This window comes from Otolemur garnettii, unplaced genomic scaffold, assembly GCF_000181295.1.
Source record: "Otolemur garnettii isolate 467f Iridium unplaced genomic scaffold, OtoGar3 scaffold00003, whole genome shotgun sequence".
NCBI classification, from domain to species: domain Eukaryota; kingdom Metazoa; phylum Chordata; class Mammalia; order Primates; family Galagidae; genus Otolemur; species Otolemur garnettii.
In genome coordinates, this window is record NW_003852398.1 from 26,786,212 (window position 1) to 26,803,602 (window position 17,391).

Below are 17,391 nucleotides of genomic sequence, written 5' to 3' on the forward strand. Positions count from 1 at the left end.
TTTTTTTTTTTTTTTTTTCTATCCTAGGTGAGTTTGAATTTGGCCACTGTCACTTGCCAATGAAAAACTCCTCAGTGGTTTATCCTCTAAGCCTCTTTCTGACTGCGGGGCCCGCTCACCTTGTGCATGCTGCGGTCAAAGTCGTCCTCTTCTCCTCCGGACGAGAACCTCCTGGCTCGGGGCACTGCAAAGGACAGACAGGTTCAGCTCCCACATGTGCTCCCCACTCCACCTGTCCAGCTCAAGACATTTCAAGTTGGTTTTTCCTTTTCCATTTTTTTTAGTGATTGAAACAGTCCCATCTGAGATACTCCCCACTCCTATTGGGAGTGTCTCCCGTGCCACTGCAGCCTGTAATCAGGTACTATCTCCTGTGGGTACTGATCACAGGTGACTCGGGGTTATAGTTCTGTCTGCGTCTTGCTTTTCTAAACGGAGAATTCTTTGACAGCAATGAAAGAGTCATCTCTGAGTGTGCATGAAGCTTTGCTCAGAATGGACATTCAGTTAGTAAAAATGAGCATTCAGTCAAAGTGAATCTTGATGGAAATCCTTCCCCATACTTGAAAGGAATGGCTTAAGTTGTCTAGTTGGGGAGGGTGGTGCCATGAGGACCATGAAGGTCCCTTGCCAGGGAGCTGACATGACCCTCCCATCTCCCCACATCCTCTCTTTCTCCAACCTCCAAACCATTTCCCCCCCTATAGCCAAAGTATTCTTTTAAAAGCACAAATGTGATCATGTCGCTACTTTCAACGGTATATTCCTGTTTAGGATAACAACCAAAATCTTTACCTCAACCCATAAGCCCATGGGATCTCCTCCCCCTCCCCCACCTGCTTCCCTCCCTCTCAGAGCTCGAGGCTCAGCTGACAGCCTCCTGTCCTTCAGTGGAACCCACTCTCACATCTTTGGTCTTTGCACATGTGTTTCTACACTGTCAGCTGAATCACCTCTGGTCTCCCTTTCTGTGACAGCTGAGTTGCTGCACCTGAGGCACTTTTGTCACTTTCCAGCTGACAGCATGCCCATCGTGACCTCCCTCTCATGGTTGGGACCTCTATCTCCTTCACAAGGGCAGGGTCCTAGTCTATTTTGCGCTCCATTGTATCCCTAGGGCCATGGCTGGCCCTCCATACATGTTTGTTGAATGACTAGAAATCCTCAGTTATACACCCTCTGAATACTCTCATTCAAAATGGTCATGTGAAGGAGTGGTCACTGCCCGTCCTGACTTTCTATGTCCCTGGCAGAGGAGACAGCTCTGACCCCAGGCTCCCATGGGGATGCTACCTTTGGGGGACCCATGGTAGGTCCAATACTCAGACTCTGCAGCATAGTAGGGGTCTGGTGAGTAGGCTGGACTGTACTTGGAGGCCTGGCTGATGTCTTCACTTGTTTTGCTCTTGGTTGCTGTAGACAAATCACCTGCAAAGGACCCAAGGAGAATGCTTCAGGGAGGCAGAAGGCCTTGGCTGGGACTGTGCACTCCTTCCCTGTCTCTGCCAGGCTTCAGCCCAGGGGAGTGGGGCCACTTCAAGGTCAGGGGTCTGGTAGGCACACCCGGGTCACAGGGTATTGGAGCTGGTTGGCCCCCTCATTTTATATTTGAGTGCTTAAACTCCATAGAGGGGAAGGCGCTTATTCAAGACCTTAACTCAGTTGTAACACTGGGCAGATTCTGCCCGTCTCTGTCTCAGTTTCTTCATCTGCAGGTGTCAAAATTGGTCTGCTGGCTCAGGTGCCATCTACCTTCAAGTTTTTACTTGAAGCCTATGACAAGGGTGACCAAAAGACTCATTGCAAACACAAATGCTACCATGCAGTGACTTACATTGTCCCAAAGTCTGGTGACAGAGATTCTGGGCAGAGAGGGACTGGGGAAATGAGCCAGTAATGGGGAAGCTTTCAGGACAAGCTCTGTGGAGCCAGAGCAGGGTCATGGGATCAGCCTTCAGTCAGCCCAGGCTATGCACCCTCCCCCAGCAGTGCTTGTTTCTAAAGCTTTTGAATTCCCCTCTTTGACTTGGGTCTGGGCAGCCCCATCTGGCCAATCACATTTAGCCTTTCCATCCATCTGCTTACTTGTCCATGCCATCCCCCCCACCCTACACTCCCCGTAGAGTCCACCTGGTAATTCCATGAAATCCCGAGAAGCTTGGGACTTGGGGCTTTTTCTGGATATAAAGCCAGACTACCTTCGTCAGGGTTGGTGCCCTTACATGGCCACTCGGAGGCCTGTGTGTAGCAGGTCCTCCCCAGCTCCGTGCACATGTGCACATGCTCACAGATCCACCTTGGACCTGCTCAGGCCCCTCTGAAACCCAGGATGCCTGTCAGAATTGTAGGGTCTTAAGCACCCATAGTCACTGTTCATACTCTTACTGCCCCCTCGCCCGGCTAGTGCCGTAAGCAAGGGAGGTGCACAGGGAGGCGGCTGCTCCGCCGCACCCTGGAGGAGGGAATGTCCTTATTCCACTGAGGCTTAGTAAGTGCTTTTTGCAAAAAAGAACAGGTGTTGGTGAGGAGAAGTCAGTGGATCTTATACTGAGTGCAGTGCAGGCCGAAACCAGAGACAAAGCCAGTTATAGTGCAGATTCTCTCGTTCTTTCCTTTCTTTCTTTCTTTCTTCTCTCTCTCCTTCCTTCTTTCTCTCTTTCTTTCTTCTCTCTCTCTCTCCTTCCTTCTTTCTTTCTTGACAGAGTACCACTCTGTTTCCATGGGTAGTGTGCTGTGGCATCATAACTCACAGCAACCTCAAACTCTTGGGCTCCAGCAATCCTCTTGCCTCAGACTCCCAAGTAGCTGGGACTACAGGTGCCCACCACAGTGCCGGCTAATTTTAGAGATGGGGGTCTTACGCTTGCTCAGGCTGGTCTTGAACTCCTGAGCACAATCGATCCACCTGCCTTGGCCTCCCAGAGTGCTAGGATTATAGGTATGAGTCACTGCACACAGCCTCATACTCAGTCTTTCTAACTAAGGGACTCTGGGCTAGTGCCAGGGGTGGGGCTGGGGCATCTGCCTTTTTAATAAGTCTCTCAGGTATATACGGTCCATGGACCACCAACGTGTTTCTTCAAGAAACACTGAATGAAAGAATGAAGTGAATCCCTGCTCCTTTCTCATGTGCATCTCCCCTCCAAGTCCCCATACATTGTTAGCAGACTGCTTAGAGCAGTGGGTCACAGCTGGGCTGGGCATCAGACTCACCTGGAAAAACTGTTACATACACAAAATTCTAATACAGCAAGTCCGGGGTAAGGGACCAGGAACTGGTATGCATCCCATGTTCTAATGAGCATTTTTGAGTATCAGTGCCTTAGAGTGTGATGCTCCTAGGGGTAGGTGTGTTTTACAAGGATTTCTCTGATCACGGAATTTAAGACAACAGGTAAGGAGGGATTAGGGAGGTGCTAGGTAAGGGGGGATTGGGGAAGTGCCGGGTAAGAACTGAGGGGACATGAGGCCTTTGCTCTTTTGAAATGACACCAACCTCCTCCCCTGTGTCACCCTGACAGATGAGGGGCAGCCACCAAGAAGGACCAAGATGTGGTCTTGTGGTATGTGTTATGTGGCTCCTGGTGGCCTGGTTAATGGTTAATGTCCCCCCTCTCCTTGTCTGGCCAAGCCCTATCTGTCTCTGACCATACCATGCCGTTTGTAGATCGGGGGTTTCCGGTAGATGTTACTGTCTCCAGCTGCCAGACAGACCAGAGAGGGACGGAAGGGAGGGAGGGAGAGATAGAGAGACAGGAGAAAAGAAGACAGTACTTGGTCAGTCAATCTCAGGAGAAAGAGATGGTCAGCAACTCTTTCCAAGAGGCCACCATCTTTCCCTGGTGGACTTTTTCTTCCAAAGTTGAACTTCCAACCTCATCCCAACAGGGTCCAAGTAAGGTGTGGGGAGAGGAATAGATGGATTCAGACAGTGCTGAGGAGGGTTGGGGCTTGTACGGTGGGCATGCAGGAACAGGTGGTGCATGCTCAGCAGAACCCATGCAGGGAGGGGTCCAGTGCCTCCACCCCTGGTGGAGGGGAGGGGTCCTACTCACTCCAGGTGGGAGTGCCCAGGACCTGCAGTCAAGTCAGCATAATATCCCTCCCAACTTCCCTCAAAAGCAGGCAGGGGGGAGCCCCTCTGGGCCAGTTGAGAAAGGTGTAGATGACACAGCAGGATGAGCTCTTGCAGGGAAAGTGAGTGGGTAATGAGAATCTGAGCTAGGAGTTAGGAGACCAGGCCTGGTTCTGCTGTGACTCAGACCTTGTCTATACCACACCTGCCAGTGGTCTGTCTGCTGCCTGTGTCCCTCTCTTCTGCTAGCACTCCCTCCCGCTGCAATGGCTTTACACTTGCTGTTCCGTCTGCCTGGATGAATTTCCCTGGGATCTTGGCAGCCTGGCTCCTTCTCATCTTTCAGCTTTAATGTTACCTTCAAGAAGCCTGGCCTGCCCTGCCCTTGTCATCTTTCATGGTGCCATCTTTTATTTATGTTTAGATAATCTGTTATAACCTGAAATTATCCTTTACTTATTTGTTTACTCATTTATTATCTCTCTACTGCATTAGAATATAAATACCAAGTACTGTGAGGGCAAGGTCTGGGCTGGGTTGAGCACAGCTGCACCCTCTGGGCCCACAACAGTACCTGGCTGTTCAGCAGAACAGCCCAGGCTTGGGGAAGCAAGTGGTTCAAGGTCAAAAGCTTATGAACAGCAGCATTGGGATTCTACCCTCAGGGCTTTAATGCTAAGCTGGTGGCCCTACCCACTGTGCATTAATGCCGTGCCCTCAGGCCTTTGCACATTCAAGGGATCCCACAGTAGCTCCCTGCACTTTTCTTCCCTGGGCTGCTACCCATGCTGGTCCTGTCAAGTGTGTTGACCAACATGCATGTCGGTGTCGCAGCTGGTGGATGGAATTAGAGTGGGTGACTGGATAGAGAGGGTCCCCAGGAACTGGCTTTTCCTAGGTGCCTGTGTAGCACTGCATCGGCTGTTGAGGTACTGGGGACCCCATGGAGCATGCACCCGTGCTGGGAATTCTGGGCTGGCAGTGCCTACCTGGGATATGAAAGTGCTTGGGAGCCTGGTAAGAGGTCGGAGTGGAGGACCTCACATCTAACTGGCTATGGTATGGAGAGCTCCGGCCACTCTCGGCCCCTGGGGCACGCAGGCAGTGGTCCCCAGAGAGAACAGAGGCACAGAGAAAACAGGCATTAACGCGTGGCATTTAAGGAAGCGGTGAGGTGATGACAGCAGGGGTGGGGTGGCTGGGGCGTTCCGGCGTGCTCAGGCTCCGGGTCGGAAGCAGCATTGGCTGTCATGCACTGCGTCTGCAGAAACAAGCTTGACCTTGCCTCCTGGCTGGACTCCCAAGTCAGATTTTGTGGGTGGTAAGAAACAACTCTACCGAGCTTAAGAAGGGGTTTTCATTCCTCTAAGCTCCCCAGTGGACCCCACCCGGGTCCTCCCTTCAGGGCTCCTTTCCTCCATCCAGAGCCTGCTGCCACCCCCTACCTCAGGACGACTGGGCATTGCCTGGCTCCTCAGGGAAGGCCAGGCCTCAAGAAATAGGTGGAGGTGTTTTCTCCCTGCCAGGGTCACAGGGCTGTCCGTCACCTGCTTTCCTGGCAGCTCACCACTCACCTGCTGCATCTGAGTGCCACATACCCTCTCTCTACCCCTGCCAGGGACATTTCAGAGACTCAGAGAGCCTCAGGAGGGCCACATATAGCGGAGACCCTGGGGAAACCTCATGCAGGCTCTGCAGCCCAGGGACACCAAGTCACTGTGTTGCCCCCGAGCTCTTCCTTTGCATCTGGGGTGTCCCCGTCCTTACCAGAGCGGTAGTAGTGGTGTGGTGAGCGGGAGAAGGTGGGGGACATGCCCTGCCGGCTGTAGGTAGGGGAGTCGATGTACCCTGGGCTGGAGGCCCGTCTCTGGCGGAGGTCCAGATTCTCATAGATGTCCTGGGGGAGGAAGTGTGCTGTGAGCAAGGCCATGTTTAGGTGGGCGCTGTGGCCCAAGGGTCTGGTGGGCAAGTGGGTGTATGACATGGAATCTGGGATTCGGGGGCTGAGATATGAATGCAGAGACTCCCTCCCTAAGTCACACACAGCCCAAGGAGAGGGCAGAGAATATCCCAAGCTTCCCCATCACTAGCTGTCCCTTGAATGGAACCCATAGGTCAGTCCCTGGAGTCCTGACCAGGAGCCCCAGAATCCTGAGGCCATTGGGTTCTCCCCTCTTTTATTCCACTGCTGCTCCCTGGAGGGTATACCCTTAAGCCCCTCCGTCACTGTCTGGTTAGGAAGTTCACAGTGGCCAAGGGCTCAGCCTTCCCGTGCTTCACCCCTGGGGAGGGGTGAAGTCTGGGGTCTTCTTGGTCAGCACAAAGTGACACAATTATATATCAACTTAATTCTATTTAATTACCTGGGAGTAGGGAGATAACGTTCCCAGCGACTTAGAAGTGAAGAGTTTGAAGGCAGTCGTGGAAGGAGCGAAAGGAGAGAGAGGGTGAGAGGAAGGGACAGAATATTGTTACATAGTTCAGCAGTGAGAGAGCCACAGCCTCCCCTAGGGATCCCTCTCCAGAAGGTCAGAACTGCTGATAGGAGGCAGGGAATCTTGAGATTATGCCCTCCTTGTATGAATGGAAAAACCAAGGCCCAGAAAAGAAATGTGAAGGCTCAGGACCACTCTGAGCCTCATGGGGACGAAGTGGCAGGTATTGACTCAGACTCTGGGCTTCTCCATGGTGCACTGAGAGCTATTTTCACCACTCTTCCTTCTCTACTGGTTCATGACTCCTCTGTGATTCATGAGGACAGAAATGTTGAGGACAGAAACTTAAATAGGGCCAGGACGCTGCCATCAGTGAGAGCTGGGCTGGTCTCTGGTGCAGCTGGAGATGCCATGTCGCAACTGCAGAGGGCAGCAGCTGCTCAGGGCCCCGGGCTATGCTGGAGGGGCTGCGGTAACACCATTTCTGAGTTTAACAACACAAGTCAGAAATGCAGATTCTTATGTAAAGTCTCCCAATGTTTCCATGTTGACAACCAGTTACTATTTTAAAAAGACTCTTTGTAACTGAAACATCAAATCTGGGGTCTGGCTGTGGCCCTTGTTTGTCATTTCTAACTTCAGGAGAATCAGCATCTACCAAACACATGATCCCCTTTTCCGGTCCATTTCCGGGGCCAGAGCCCAGATAATCTCAGCATTAGGCCTTTAACCAAATAGCACCCCAATCCCTTAGAGAGGAAGGGGACTTGCCTGAGGTCCCAAGACTAGCTATGGTGGAGCTGGGACGATAACCTGGGTCCCTGCCCACCAGAACATAAGGATTTAGATCCTTATGTTCTAAATTAGCCAAGGTGGTCAGGTATGGAGTTAGAAATCTCCTGGGATATAGACTGCCAGAACGGCTAGTGTAATGGCTGCTCCGCCCTCTCCAAAGAAAACTTTCTGTTGTTAAGCACCATTTAATGATTTCAAAAACCATCTATGCTGAGTCTTTACAAAAGTGTCTTTTTTGTGAGCACTGTGGCTCAAGGCCAGGTGCAAAAACCGGAGAACATGCCTAATCAGGGATTATAAACCTAAATGGCCATTGAGCCTGGCAGGAGATGAGAGTCATGGGCTGAGTAGAAGAAAAATTTCTCCACTAAAAGAAAAAAGAATAAGTGACCACAGCTCTTGTCCTCACTGCTGGGGTTAACAGGGACTGGTAGTGACTGAGGAGAATGGATGGGGCTCATGTCCTGCCTACAAGGTGCGCTGCTACCATTTCCAGGTGTTAGAAATAGAGATTTAATGTTGACAGCTCTGATTTTTCAAGAAAAGCCAGAAGCCAGATTTTTGGATGAAATTTCTCGAGTTTAAAATGATTGCTATAAATTCCAGTTTAGAAGTGTCTAAGGTCTAGTGCAGTGGAGGCCACACGACCTGTGATGGAGAGGGCTGGGGACCCCAGAAGACATCTTCAACAACAGCCCAAGAGAGAAGGGCCAGACATGATACCTCTCCATAGCCACATCTCTCCAGCATCTCGTCGGACGTGTATCTGGAATGAGGCTCGTAGGAAATGAGGTCGGGGCGTTGTACCTCGTAGATGGACTTAACCTTGGGGAGAGCTGCCAGGTCTTTGTAATTAAGGATCTCATTATCCACTTTGGCCTGGGGAAGGAGGAAATGGACAGGAAAGGAGTAGAAAGATAAGAGGGAAAAGGAAAAGGAAACAAAAACAAAGAAAGAGCTTCTCCAGGTTCCACTGAAAGCAATACATAGAATCAAATCAAGAAACTATAGAAGCTTAGAAGAAGAATGGTCTCAGAGGCCACCCACTCCAACAGGACTTAGTCCATTTCCGAGCAGTTATCACTACTAAAGGCCTGTGCTTTATAGGAATTATCTTCTTTAAATGTCATAACACCTCTGTGAAGTAAGTGTCAATATAATTTCTATTTCCAGACAAGGAAACTGGGGCTCAAAAGGTTTGGCAACACGAACCACTTCGTTAGTAGGCTTGAATCTAGCCTGACAGCTGAGTGCTGATCGCCACCACACCCCCCAATTCATAGCAGCCTTGAGGAAGGAGACGAAGATGCTGAAGACAAAAATCCTCATGATACTGTAACCCCAGCTAACATTCGGTGAGTGCTCATTATAAACCAGGCTCGGTCCCAAGTCCCTTACATGGATTAACTCCGTTAATCCACACAACTCACAACCAGTGCTAGGATCGTTAGGGTAGCATTAGCATCACCCTCATTTTGAAAAAGGAAACAGAGGCACAGAGAAATCAATTAACTTTCCCAGGGCCACATAGCTAATAAGTAGCAAAAACCTGAATTTGAACCCAGAGAGACTTCCCTCTCCAGTAGTCTCCCCTGGCTTTTCAGGAGAGAAGTTTTACACTGTCAGAAGTCTGTACTCAGACTTTTCCTTATATCAAACTGAAATGAGCCTCTATCTTCCAATTGACTTGACTTTGTCTTGAGTTCAGCCCTCCAAAGATGCAGGGATTAAAAGACAGCTTTCCCTTGCATGTGATAGCCCACATCTCCTAACTCCTGAAGCCATGTCCTTCCCATGGCCATGTCGACCAGCTGTTCCCTCTGTGACCTGGTTTCTTTTATGGTTAACCAGGATCTGTCTTGCAAGGTCCTGGGGTGACTGTAAATTAAGACAGAGGCTACTAGATGGAGAATCCAAGGAGACTGTGTTAGCCTCATAATGTTCTTCCAATGTCATAGGAGCCAGGTGAAATCTTGGGGCCAGGATTACTTTAGGGAGAGCAGCATTCATAAAATCCTTATAAACTTTGCTACTTTAAAAACTTTCCAAGGGCCTTTTACTCTGCCACCCTGTCCCATCCCATGCTGCTCATCCTCCATTACCCCCAGACCCTCAGTCCACCTTGCCTTGCCTGGATCTGCCCCGAGTGTCCCCTGGGCTGCACCTCAGGTTCTCTAACTCCCTGGCTTTCAGCTGGGTTTGGCCAGCAGCAGAGAGTAGAGGGAGGCTGCACACTTATTCCCCTTGCAACCTTCCTATATGGCCATGGGTGGACCTGGCTCCTGTCTGATCCTCCAGCTCTCACAAGCTTTGTGAAAGCTGTTCCTATCTTTTGTCTATTTAAGCACAGGGTGGCAACAATGTCATGCTACTGTAGTCTCTGGATACCTCACTGACTCCTGCAGGGTCCCCTTAACCCTGCCCACACCTCTGTGCATGATCCCTTCATGATATCCTTCTCAGCTGAACTCTTTGAGGCATGTCATTGGACTTCTGCGAGAGCCTGCCTGGCACAGCCCCGAACCAATCCTGTGGTGTGTGGCCTCAGGGAACCTTATTAGGGGAGTCCACTTGCTAAAGGAACTGCTGCCTTTTCCCCTGGGATCTTAGATGTTGACCTTGAGAGCTCTTGGCATCTTACAAACTCAACTTATTCATCTTGGCACTTTACTCCAAAATGCAAAAGTACTATATTTCTTCTCAGGGCCACTTCATTCCCAGGGCTGTAAATGAGCCTCAGGTCTGGAGACATAGTGATGGATCTGCCACATGTGTGTCCGGACAAAATCAAACCACCTGAAGATGATTCTAGACATCAATGGGGTATGAAGTTTGAAAGACTGCCAGCTCCAATTCACGGATAATTCTCTTTTGAAACCAAATCTACAAAAAGTATCTTGTTATTGCATGTCTCCAAAGTGGATGGATGGATTTTTTGCCAAATTTGGAAGCCATGTTTGGGATAGTCAGACTTAAAACATGGCTAATGTGACATGTGCGATTGCCCAGAGCAGCTGAGCATGAGGCACTGTCAAGGGTGATATGAAGAGAGGGTGAAGGGGGCTGGGCACAATGGCTCATGCCTGTAATCCTAGCACTCTGGGAGGCTGAGACAGATGGATTACTTGAGCTCAGGAGTTCAAGACCAGCCTGAGCAAGAGCAAGACCCCATCTCTACTAAAAATAGAAAAACTAGCCTGGCATTGTGGCAGAAGCCTCTAGTCTCAGCTACTTGGAAGGCTGAGGCTGGGGGATTGCTTGAGTCCATGAGTTTGAGGCTGCTGTTGGCCATGATGCCATGGCACTCTACCCAGGTGACAGAGAAAAAGAAAAAAGAAGAAGAAGAGAGGGCGAAGGAGAGGTACGTGGCTAAGTCAGGACATGAGGAACAACTGATCTTAGTGTATGAACTCCCAGTGGGCTGGTATGGGCACAGGGGTCCCCAGGTGCTACCATATGCTTTGTTCTGCAAGGGGGCTGCTTCTCACAGAGGATTCCAAGGTGAGTACCACTGAGGCCTAATATTTCAGAAAGGTTAACAAGGCTCCTCAGAAGCCCAGGCAGACTGGCTAGTGATTGGCAGCATTATAGCGCAGCCACCTTCCTGGGCACGCATATCCTGTTAACGCTCCTCTGGAGCTCGCGTTTGTCAACAACCTTCTCACAGTGCAGGCCCTGAAATTGCTGCGGTCTGGTGCTGTTCATAGTGCTGAAGGACTGTCCTCTTGTCTTGGATTGGATTCTTCATTGAGTACAAACCGTGATCAAAGTAGCTTGTCTTTTGTGACAGCCACGTTGTAGTATTGACCCATATTGAAGCTGCAGTTAATGATATCTGTTAAGTCTTTTTAAATTTGATCAGAGGAAGAAAGAAAAGGAAATAGTCCCATCAATGGGCATTATCCAGGGATCAAAGAGGAAGCTGGATGTGGATTTGGAGTGATGGCCTAGTGATGAGGGTCAGGGCCCACCCAGGGCGGGCTGGCTTAGGGACTGTATCTAGAGCTTCTTATTAGGAGTGAGTTTTCTGCTGTAGACCATTTCCTCCAATTGCTGGTCTTGGTTCCTTTGACTTGTGGAAAACGGGACAGTCCAGTGTCATTCTGATTGAGGTTTGCTGCTCACGCCGGTCCTCCCCGGCTGTGCCTCCCCTACCTCCTTTAGCTTGTTTCTGTTTATCCCTCTGGTTTGGGAGTAAATGTTTCTTTCTCAGAGATGCCTTCTCCAAATCCGTCCCTCTGCACGTATGCGGCATCATCAGAGAATGCTGTGCTTTTTCTTCCTGGCACTTATCCCTGCCCTGATTATTCATGGCATGATGTGTTCAACATCATGCAGATAGGCATCGGGTCTGTGGAGTTCACCACCATGTCCCCAGAGCAGAGTACAATGCTTAGCACAGCGTAGACACTCAGCACACATTTGTTGAACAAAAGAATAAATTATATACACAAGGACCTCTGAGGTCATCTAACTCAACTCTTGTCCCTTCTGCCACATCCCTGGAAGATGGTGATTGTGTTTGAATGCCTCTGGAGATGGGAGCTCTGATACATGCAGGGGGTCTCTCATTCCTGGACTTCTCATGTGATTAGAAAGCTCTTCTTTACCTTGCAAATCTTTTATGACCATATTTGCACATCACACGGCTTCCTTCTTCCTTCTGCCTCTTTATCACACACCATTACCTCCATATCAATATTCCACCCCAAATCTATTCTGAATACTACCTATTCTGAATAACTGATGCCCAGTTACTATCTTGCTCTTGTCCCAGTCAAGTAAAGGGAAAAGAGGGACCTTGCACTGTTTACAGACTCAGCAAGAGCTCCTGCTGCCATTGTACTTTCTGCCTTGTGCTCCATGGAACTCGATGTTACCTCTGGAATTCTGGGTTTTCTAGAGTGTGTGCTCCATGAAGGCAGGATCTATGTCCTGCCTGTACCTACTCCTGCTGTATCCTCAGGACCTGGGACAGAGCCTAGCACATGACAGGCACACATCAAATATTAGCTGAATGAAAACCTACCAGCCTGAACAAGAGCAGACTCTATCTCTACTAAAAACAGAAAAACTAGCTGGGTGTTGTGGCAAGCACCTGAAATCCCAGCTGCTTGGGAGGCTGAGGCAAGAGGATCACTTGAGCCCAAGAGTTTGAGGTTGCTGTGAGCTATCACACCGTGGCACTCTACCCAGAGTGACAGAGTGAGACTGTCTCCAAAATAAAGAAATAAGTAAATAAATAAAATAAATACTGTGAAAAAAAGAGAAAGAAAACCTGAAAACTTTTTTATCCTTAGAAACTCTTTAGATACCAGTTCAGGGATACCCTTCAATGGCTGAAACGTGATACATACGCAGATAACTCTGTTGGGTGACCCAATGCTAGACCCAGGCGGTGAGATGGAAGTTTCAGATGTTCTTCTATGCTGTGGGAGAGACAAAGACAGGAGTGAAAAGCTGCATCCTGGGGTGGAGGGGAGGGAGAAACAGGGTCTAAGAATGCAGCTCTTCTAGGAATATTAGCAATACTGTCCAAGGATTCTCTGGCTACTTCTGTACTTTCTCTTTATTTTCCGCCTTTGAACTGAGTATCTGAGTGTGAATGAGATTCAGACTGCACAGGCTTCAGGCTGTTGGACAGAATATGAATTTATTTTCTCTATATACTTGCAGCTAGCATTTTAAATAGGAAGTGACACATAAAATTTTTTACCTTGGATTATTCCAGTCAATAATGTATTTATTTTAAATAAATAAAGTTGTTTAGTGCTCATTTCTTGCTAGTTTGGTTACTCAAAATGTAAAAGTAGGTTACATTTCATGTCATTGCACAATATACTGATTCTTTATACTGTCATTGTAAGTTGACATAAACTGAAGTGATAAACTTAAAAAACCTGTCTCTGTACAATGGAGCCCCCTTAGCAGAGCGGCATAACATCGATCTTAGTGCATATAGGAGAGTGGTAGCATGTTGTGGTTAAAAGTAAAGGCACTGGGAATCAAGGGCCATGGTTGAAATATACAGTTTTAGGGATCAAAGCTTCCTTATCACTATAATCCAGAAGCTGAGCTTTAAGACTGCCAATTCCTTCTCAGAGTTTCACCCATTACAAAGCATTCTAAGTGAGGCTACAGAGTAGTGTTTCCCAAACTATTCCTGGGTCTGAGAAGATGAATTCAGGTGGAACATTCAACAATATTGAGTGGCAGAGAAAATAAAATACGACATTTTATTTCAGTCATCTTGATTAGATCAAGGAGCCAGTTTTAATTTGGGGGGGGGTAATGCATTCCAACAACCCCTCTCAGCAATTTCTCTTTTAAAGCAGAGAGCGTGCAGGCAACATTGTTTAGCTAGATTTGTAAAGATTTATTTATAAGAATTATTACATAAGATTATTTCATTATCATTGAATTTATTTCATGGTTTCCTTTCCATTTATAGAAAGTATTACTGATTTCCACTCGGTGATAAAAAGTTTTATTTAAAAATAGGTTTCGTTAAGTTAAAAGTAGGGAGTTGATTTAAAGAAAAACATTAAGTATATAATGAAACAGGCAGTGCACAGCTATGGCAATAAGCATGAATGACTGAAGTCTCAGAAATGCCACCAGAAGAGGAGGAAATTGAAGAAAAAGAAATTGGTTTTCTTATACCTGTCATGGAAGAGGACTTGGATAAAATGGGAAAACAATTCAGGGCTCAAAAATAATGACATATCAACTAGTCAGCTCTTCCATAAAACTTACATTAAGTGGATGAGGTAGTAAAGGAGACCTGTTTAATTAGCGTCAGAAGTTGTGCACTTGTGGTTTCAGCTGGAGAGACTGTAGGAGGTAACATAATAGCGTTCCAAGGGACCAACTTGGAAGTTCTAAGGAGCAGGGTATAAAAGTACCTTGGAGAAATCAAATGCCTCTCCTTGTCACCTGACGCACACTCCAGGTATCTTCCTACAGCGTCAAGGACTCAGGAGCCCTCTCCCTGCAGCCTGGACAGCTCTACCCCCTCTCTGAAATATCAGGAATCCAGATTTACAGCCTTCCTGGTATTTGTCAGAGCACAGTAACTCAGAGGGATACAGGGAGGACCTCAGCTGGTCCACTGTGTGCCTGGGGAGGCTAGCTTCTGCCTGGCTGTGTTACTCTGGGCAAATCACCCCTCTCATAGGCAAAGCAAAGGCAAAATTCCTTGCATATTTACCTCACAGGATTAAAGAAATCAAATCAAATAGTGGCAGTGAAGATGCTTTGTAAACCATCAATTACTATGACAGTATTAACTATTATTAATGATGAATGACCATAGGCTGGGGAAGGACCACAGCATGAGTTCCTCAGAGAGGCCACCACCTTGGTCAGCAATGGTGAAGCCCCCATTATAGCCTTGCCCCAGAAACACTTAAAAATTTGCTCAAATACAGGGCTTTACAGTTTTCAAAGTGCTTCCAGATTCAATGTCATAATCTCAAAACTCCCATGAGGCAGGTGTTAACACAAAGGAAATCCAAGGATACATACTTGGGAGTGTGCACACCAAGGAATGCTGACTCAGTACTACAGCACAGCCCCTGCCCCGACTTGTGGCGAAAAGTAGCCACGTAGGAGTGCCGGTCTGGGTTCGCTACTAGCTTGCTTACCTTCAACTTCTTCTCTGCCCGGGCTGCCTGCTTGCAGATGGGGTGCCATACCTCAGAACCTAAAGGGCCAGGAAAATAGCAAAAGTTCAGACCTTTCAAATTCACCAGCATCAGAGTCTCTCCCCATCCCCCACCCTGATTGACTCCCAGGGTAAACCATGTACCCTATATGTCAGCCAGACGGACTGGCTTGGCTTTCCCAGCTCTCTCTGGCACCTCTCTGCTGAGGCACCAACTTTTTCACCACACCCTTTTTTGTGTGTCCAAATCCTACCCATTCCTCAAGGTCCATGACATCCTCTTGCAACCTTTCTTACCTGCTAGCAGGGGGTGACTTCTCTCTCTGTGATTCATGGTTCTTTGTATCTCTCTCCACAAATATGGTCTTAAATCACAGTAGCTTATGGAATTATCATCCCAACTAAATTAAGAGCTCCTTCTGGGCAAAGACTGAGCTTTTTTCATTGCTATTTCTCCCACAGCATCCAGTATGGGACTTTGTTCCTAGCGGAGCTCTGTACATGTTTGTGGGGTGAGTAGATGAGTGGACGAGTGGCAGTGAGTGACACATAGCAGGTGGTCAATACATATTTGTTGAATGAATGGAGTGGGGATGAAAGAAAATGACGGCATGTGGTGAACTCCAGCCTTCCTTTCTCTTCAAAGACTTATGACAGTCTATCAGAGCTATCACATTAAGGGGAGGAGGTGTCATAGTGTATATTCTGATGAGAGCTCTGTCTTGACCTTCTAATTCCCCAGAGACTATGGACTCTTCAAATTTAGTATATGGCTAATGCACATATTTTATTGTGGGTGGGGGTCCAGTTGGCTAGCCTCGAACCCAAAAACCAATTTGGAAAGGCATGAACAACAGGTGGCTAGTCACATGTTGAGAAGAAGCCCCAGATATTATACATTCCCCAAACAAGGGACAGGTGTCCTGGATTAGAAGGAAAAATAGGGACATATTATCCCTCTGGAGCCATTCCTCTTGTAACCGGCCCTAAAAGGAAAGGAGCCAGCACATGGCTAGATTCCTAAGCACCCAGATGGCATTTGTTTGTCTGACTTTGTTTCTAGGATATACTTTCCATCATGGTTTGTTGCCTGGAGCCCCTAGGACTGGAATACTAGCTAAGGGACAGGGGCTGGTATAAATTGAACAATTAGCCCTAAAAGACAAGAGAAAAAATAGGCTTGAAGTAAGAAGCCCTGGTTTATTGTTTCTCCTGGACCTGTAAGACATCCTCTCTCTGGATCCCAATTTCTTTGTCTGAATAAAAACAAGATGGGATTTTGATGGTCTTGATTATTTCCATCTCCACGATTCTAATTCTAGGGCCAGATCTGTCTTTTGCAGAGTAAGAATGTTTGATTCCTATCTGCTGACGTTCTTGGATGATCTTAATGATTCAACGTGAGTTTAATTCCTCCTAAAGTAAAATGCAATGACTCCCAGAGCCCAGTAGAGGGATTCTGGGTCTGTGGCTTAATCCAGCATTTACAGGGTGTGTCCACTACCAAGCCTTAGGGCGGGATTCTTGCTTTCAGGAGTTATTAGAGAGAGCATTTCCGGTTCCTCTCTGGGTTGCTCCTGACTCTACCAGGAGTTGTTTATAACTGTGGGTCTAGCAGGAAACACATGTTACAGGTCACTGTAGGAAATGGATGAGGTGGACAGAGGTCTGAGAAGGTCATGAGCTTAAGTGAAAGAGACATAGGGAAGGTAGAGGTGGCAGTTCTCAGGGGGGAATAATGTGTAAAGTGAGGGCAGTAGATTAGATGGTATCTCTTGCTTTTGATTCTACGACATTGACATATCTACTCTGAAATAAAACTGGGCCAAAATGGCCATTAGCTTCAACAGTCTGCATGCATGTATAACAAATGAATGGAGAGAATCATAGCAGAGAAAGAAAATATAGTTAGCACTTCCATAGCTGACTACCTTCCTGCATTGACCACCTCCTTAAGTTGACCTAATTTTCATAGACTGGATGTGTACCACACGTACATATGGGTACAGGAGGCCTTATGTTGACCACCTCCTTATAGTGACCAGTTTGGTACAGTCCCTTAGTCAATTTACAGAGGTTCTACTGTATAATTAGAAGTGGAAAAAAGTCCAAAGTTTGGGAATTGGCAGCATGCATCTAAATAAAACAGAGTCAAAAAGGAATGAGTTGGTAGCTAGCAATAAACTTAGATAAGAGCAGGTAAGAAAAGGTGATTTGTTCATGAAGGCCCCTATGAAATTATGGTCTGCTGAGCTTATGCCCTTGACCAATGGCTCAGCAATGTGACATCAGAACGAAGAAGGTGGTTGATCTCTTCTGTAGACTTTATTCTCAGAGCTGAGAACAGTGCCTGGCACATGTGTGTTTAATAAAGAAATGCATGAATGATGGGTTGAATCCTACCTTTGTATTTTTTTTTT

The 17,391-nt window shown here is 47.6% G+C and overlaps 1 protein-coding gene across 4 annotated transcripts in view; it reads right to left on the reverse strand.

The window, feature by feature from the left end:
• Positions 1-17,391, reverse strand: part of ABLIM3 (actin binding LIM protein family member 3) — a 109,969-nt gene that overhangs the window by 14,218 nt on the left and 78,360 nt on the right. For 2 of the 4 annotated variants that reach the window (XM_023515552.1, XM_012808896.2), the window contains 5 exons: positions 14,952-15,010; positions 12,663-12,734; positions 5,843-5,972; positions 1,294-1,428; positions 120-184 (listed from right to left, as the gene is read on the reverse strand). In XM_023515552.1, the coding sequence (XP_023371320.1) occupies positions 120-184; positions 1,294-1,428; positions 5,843-5,972; positions 12,663-12,734; positions 14,952-15,010 (461 nt within the window). Of the gene's footprint in view, positions 1-119; positions 185-1,293; positions 1,429-3,653; positions 3,702-5,064; positions 5,164-5,842; positions 5,973-6,438; positions 6,469-8,028; positions 8,185-12,662; positions 12,735-14,951; positions 15,011-17,391 lie in introns of all 4 variants that reach the window. The other 2 variants (XM_012808897.2, XM_012808886.2) reach the window with 2 other exon arrangements.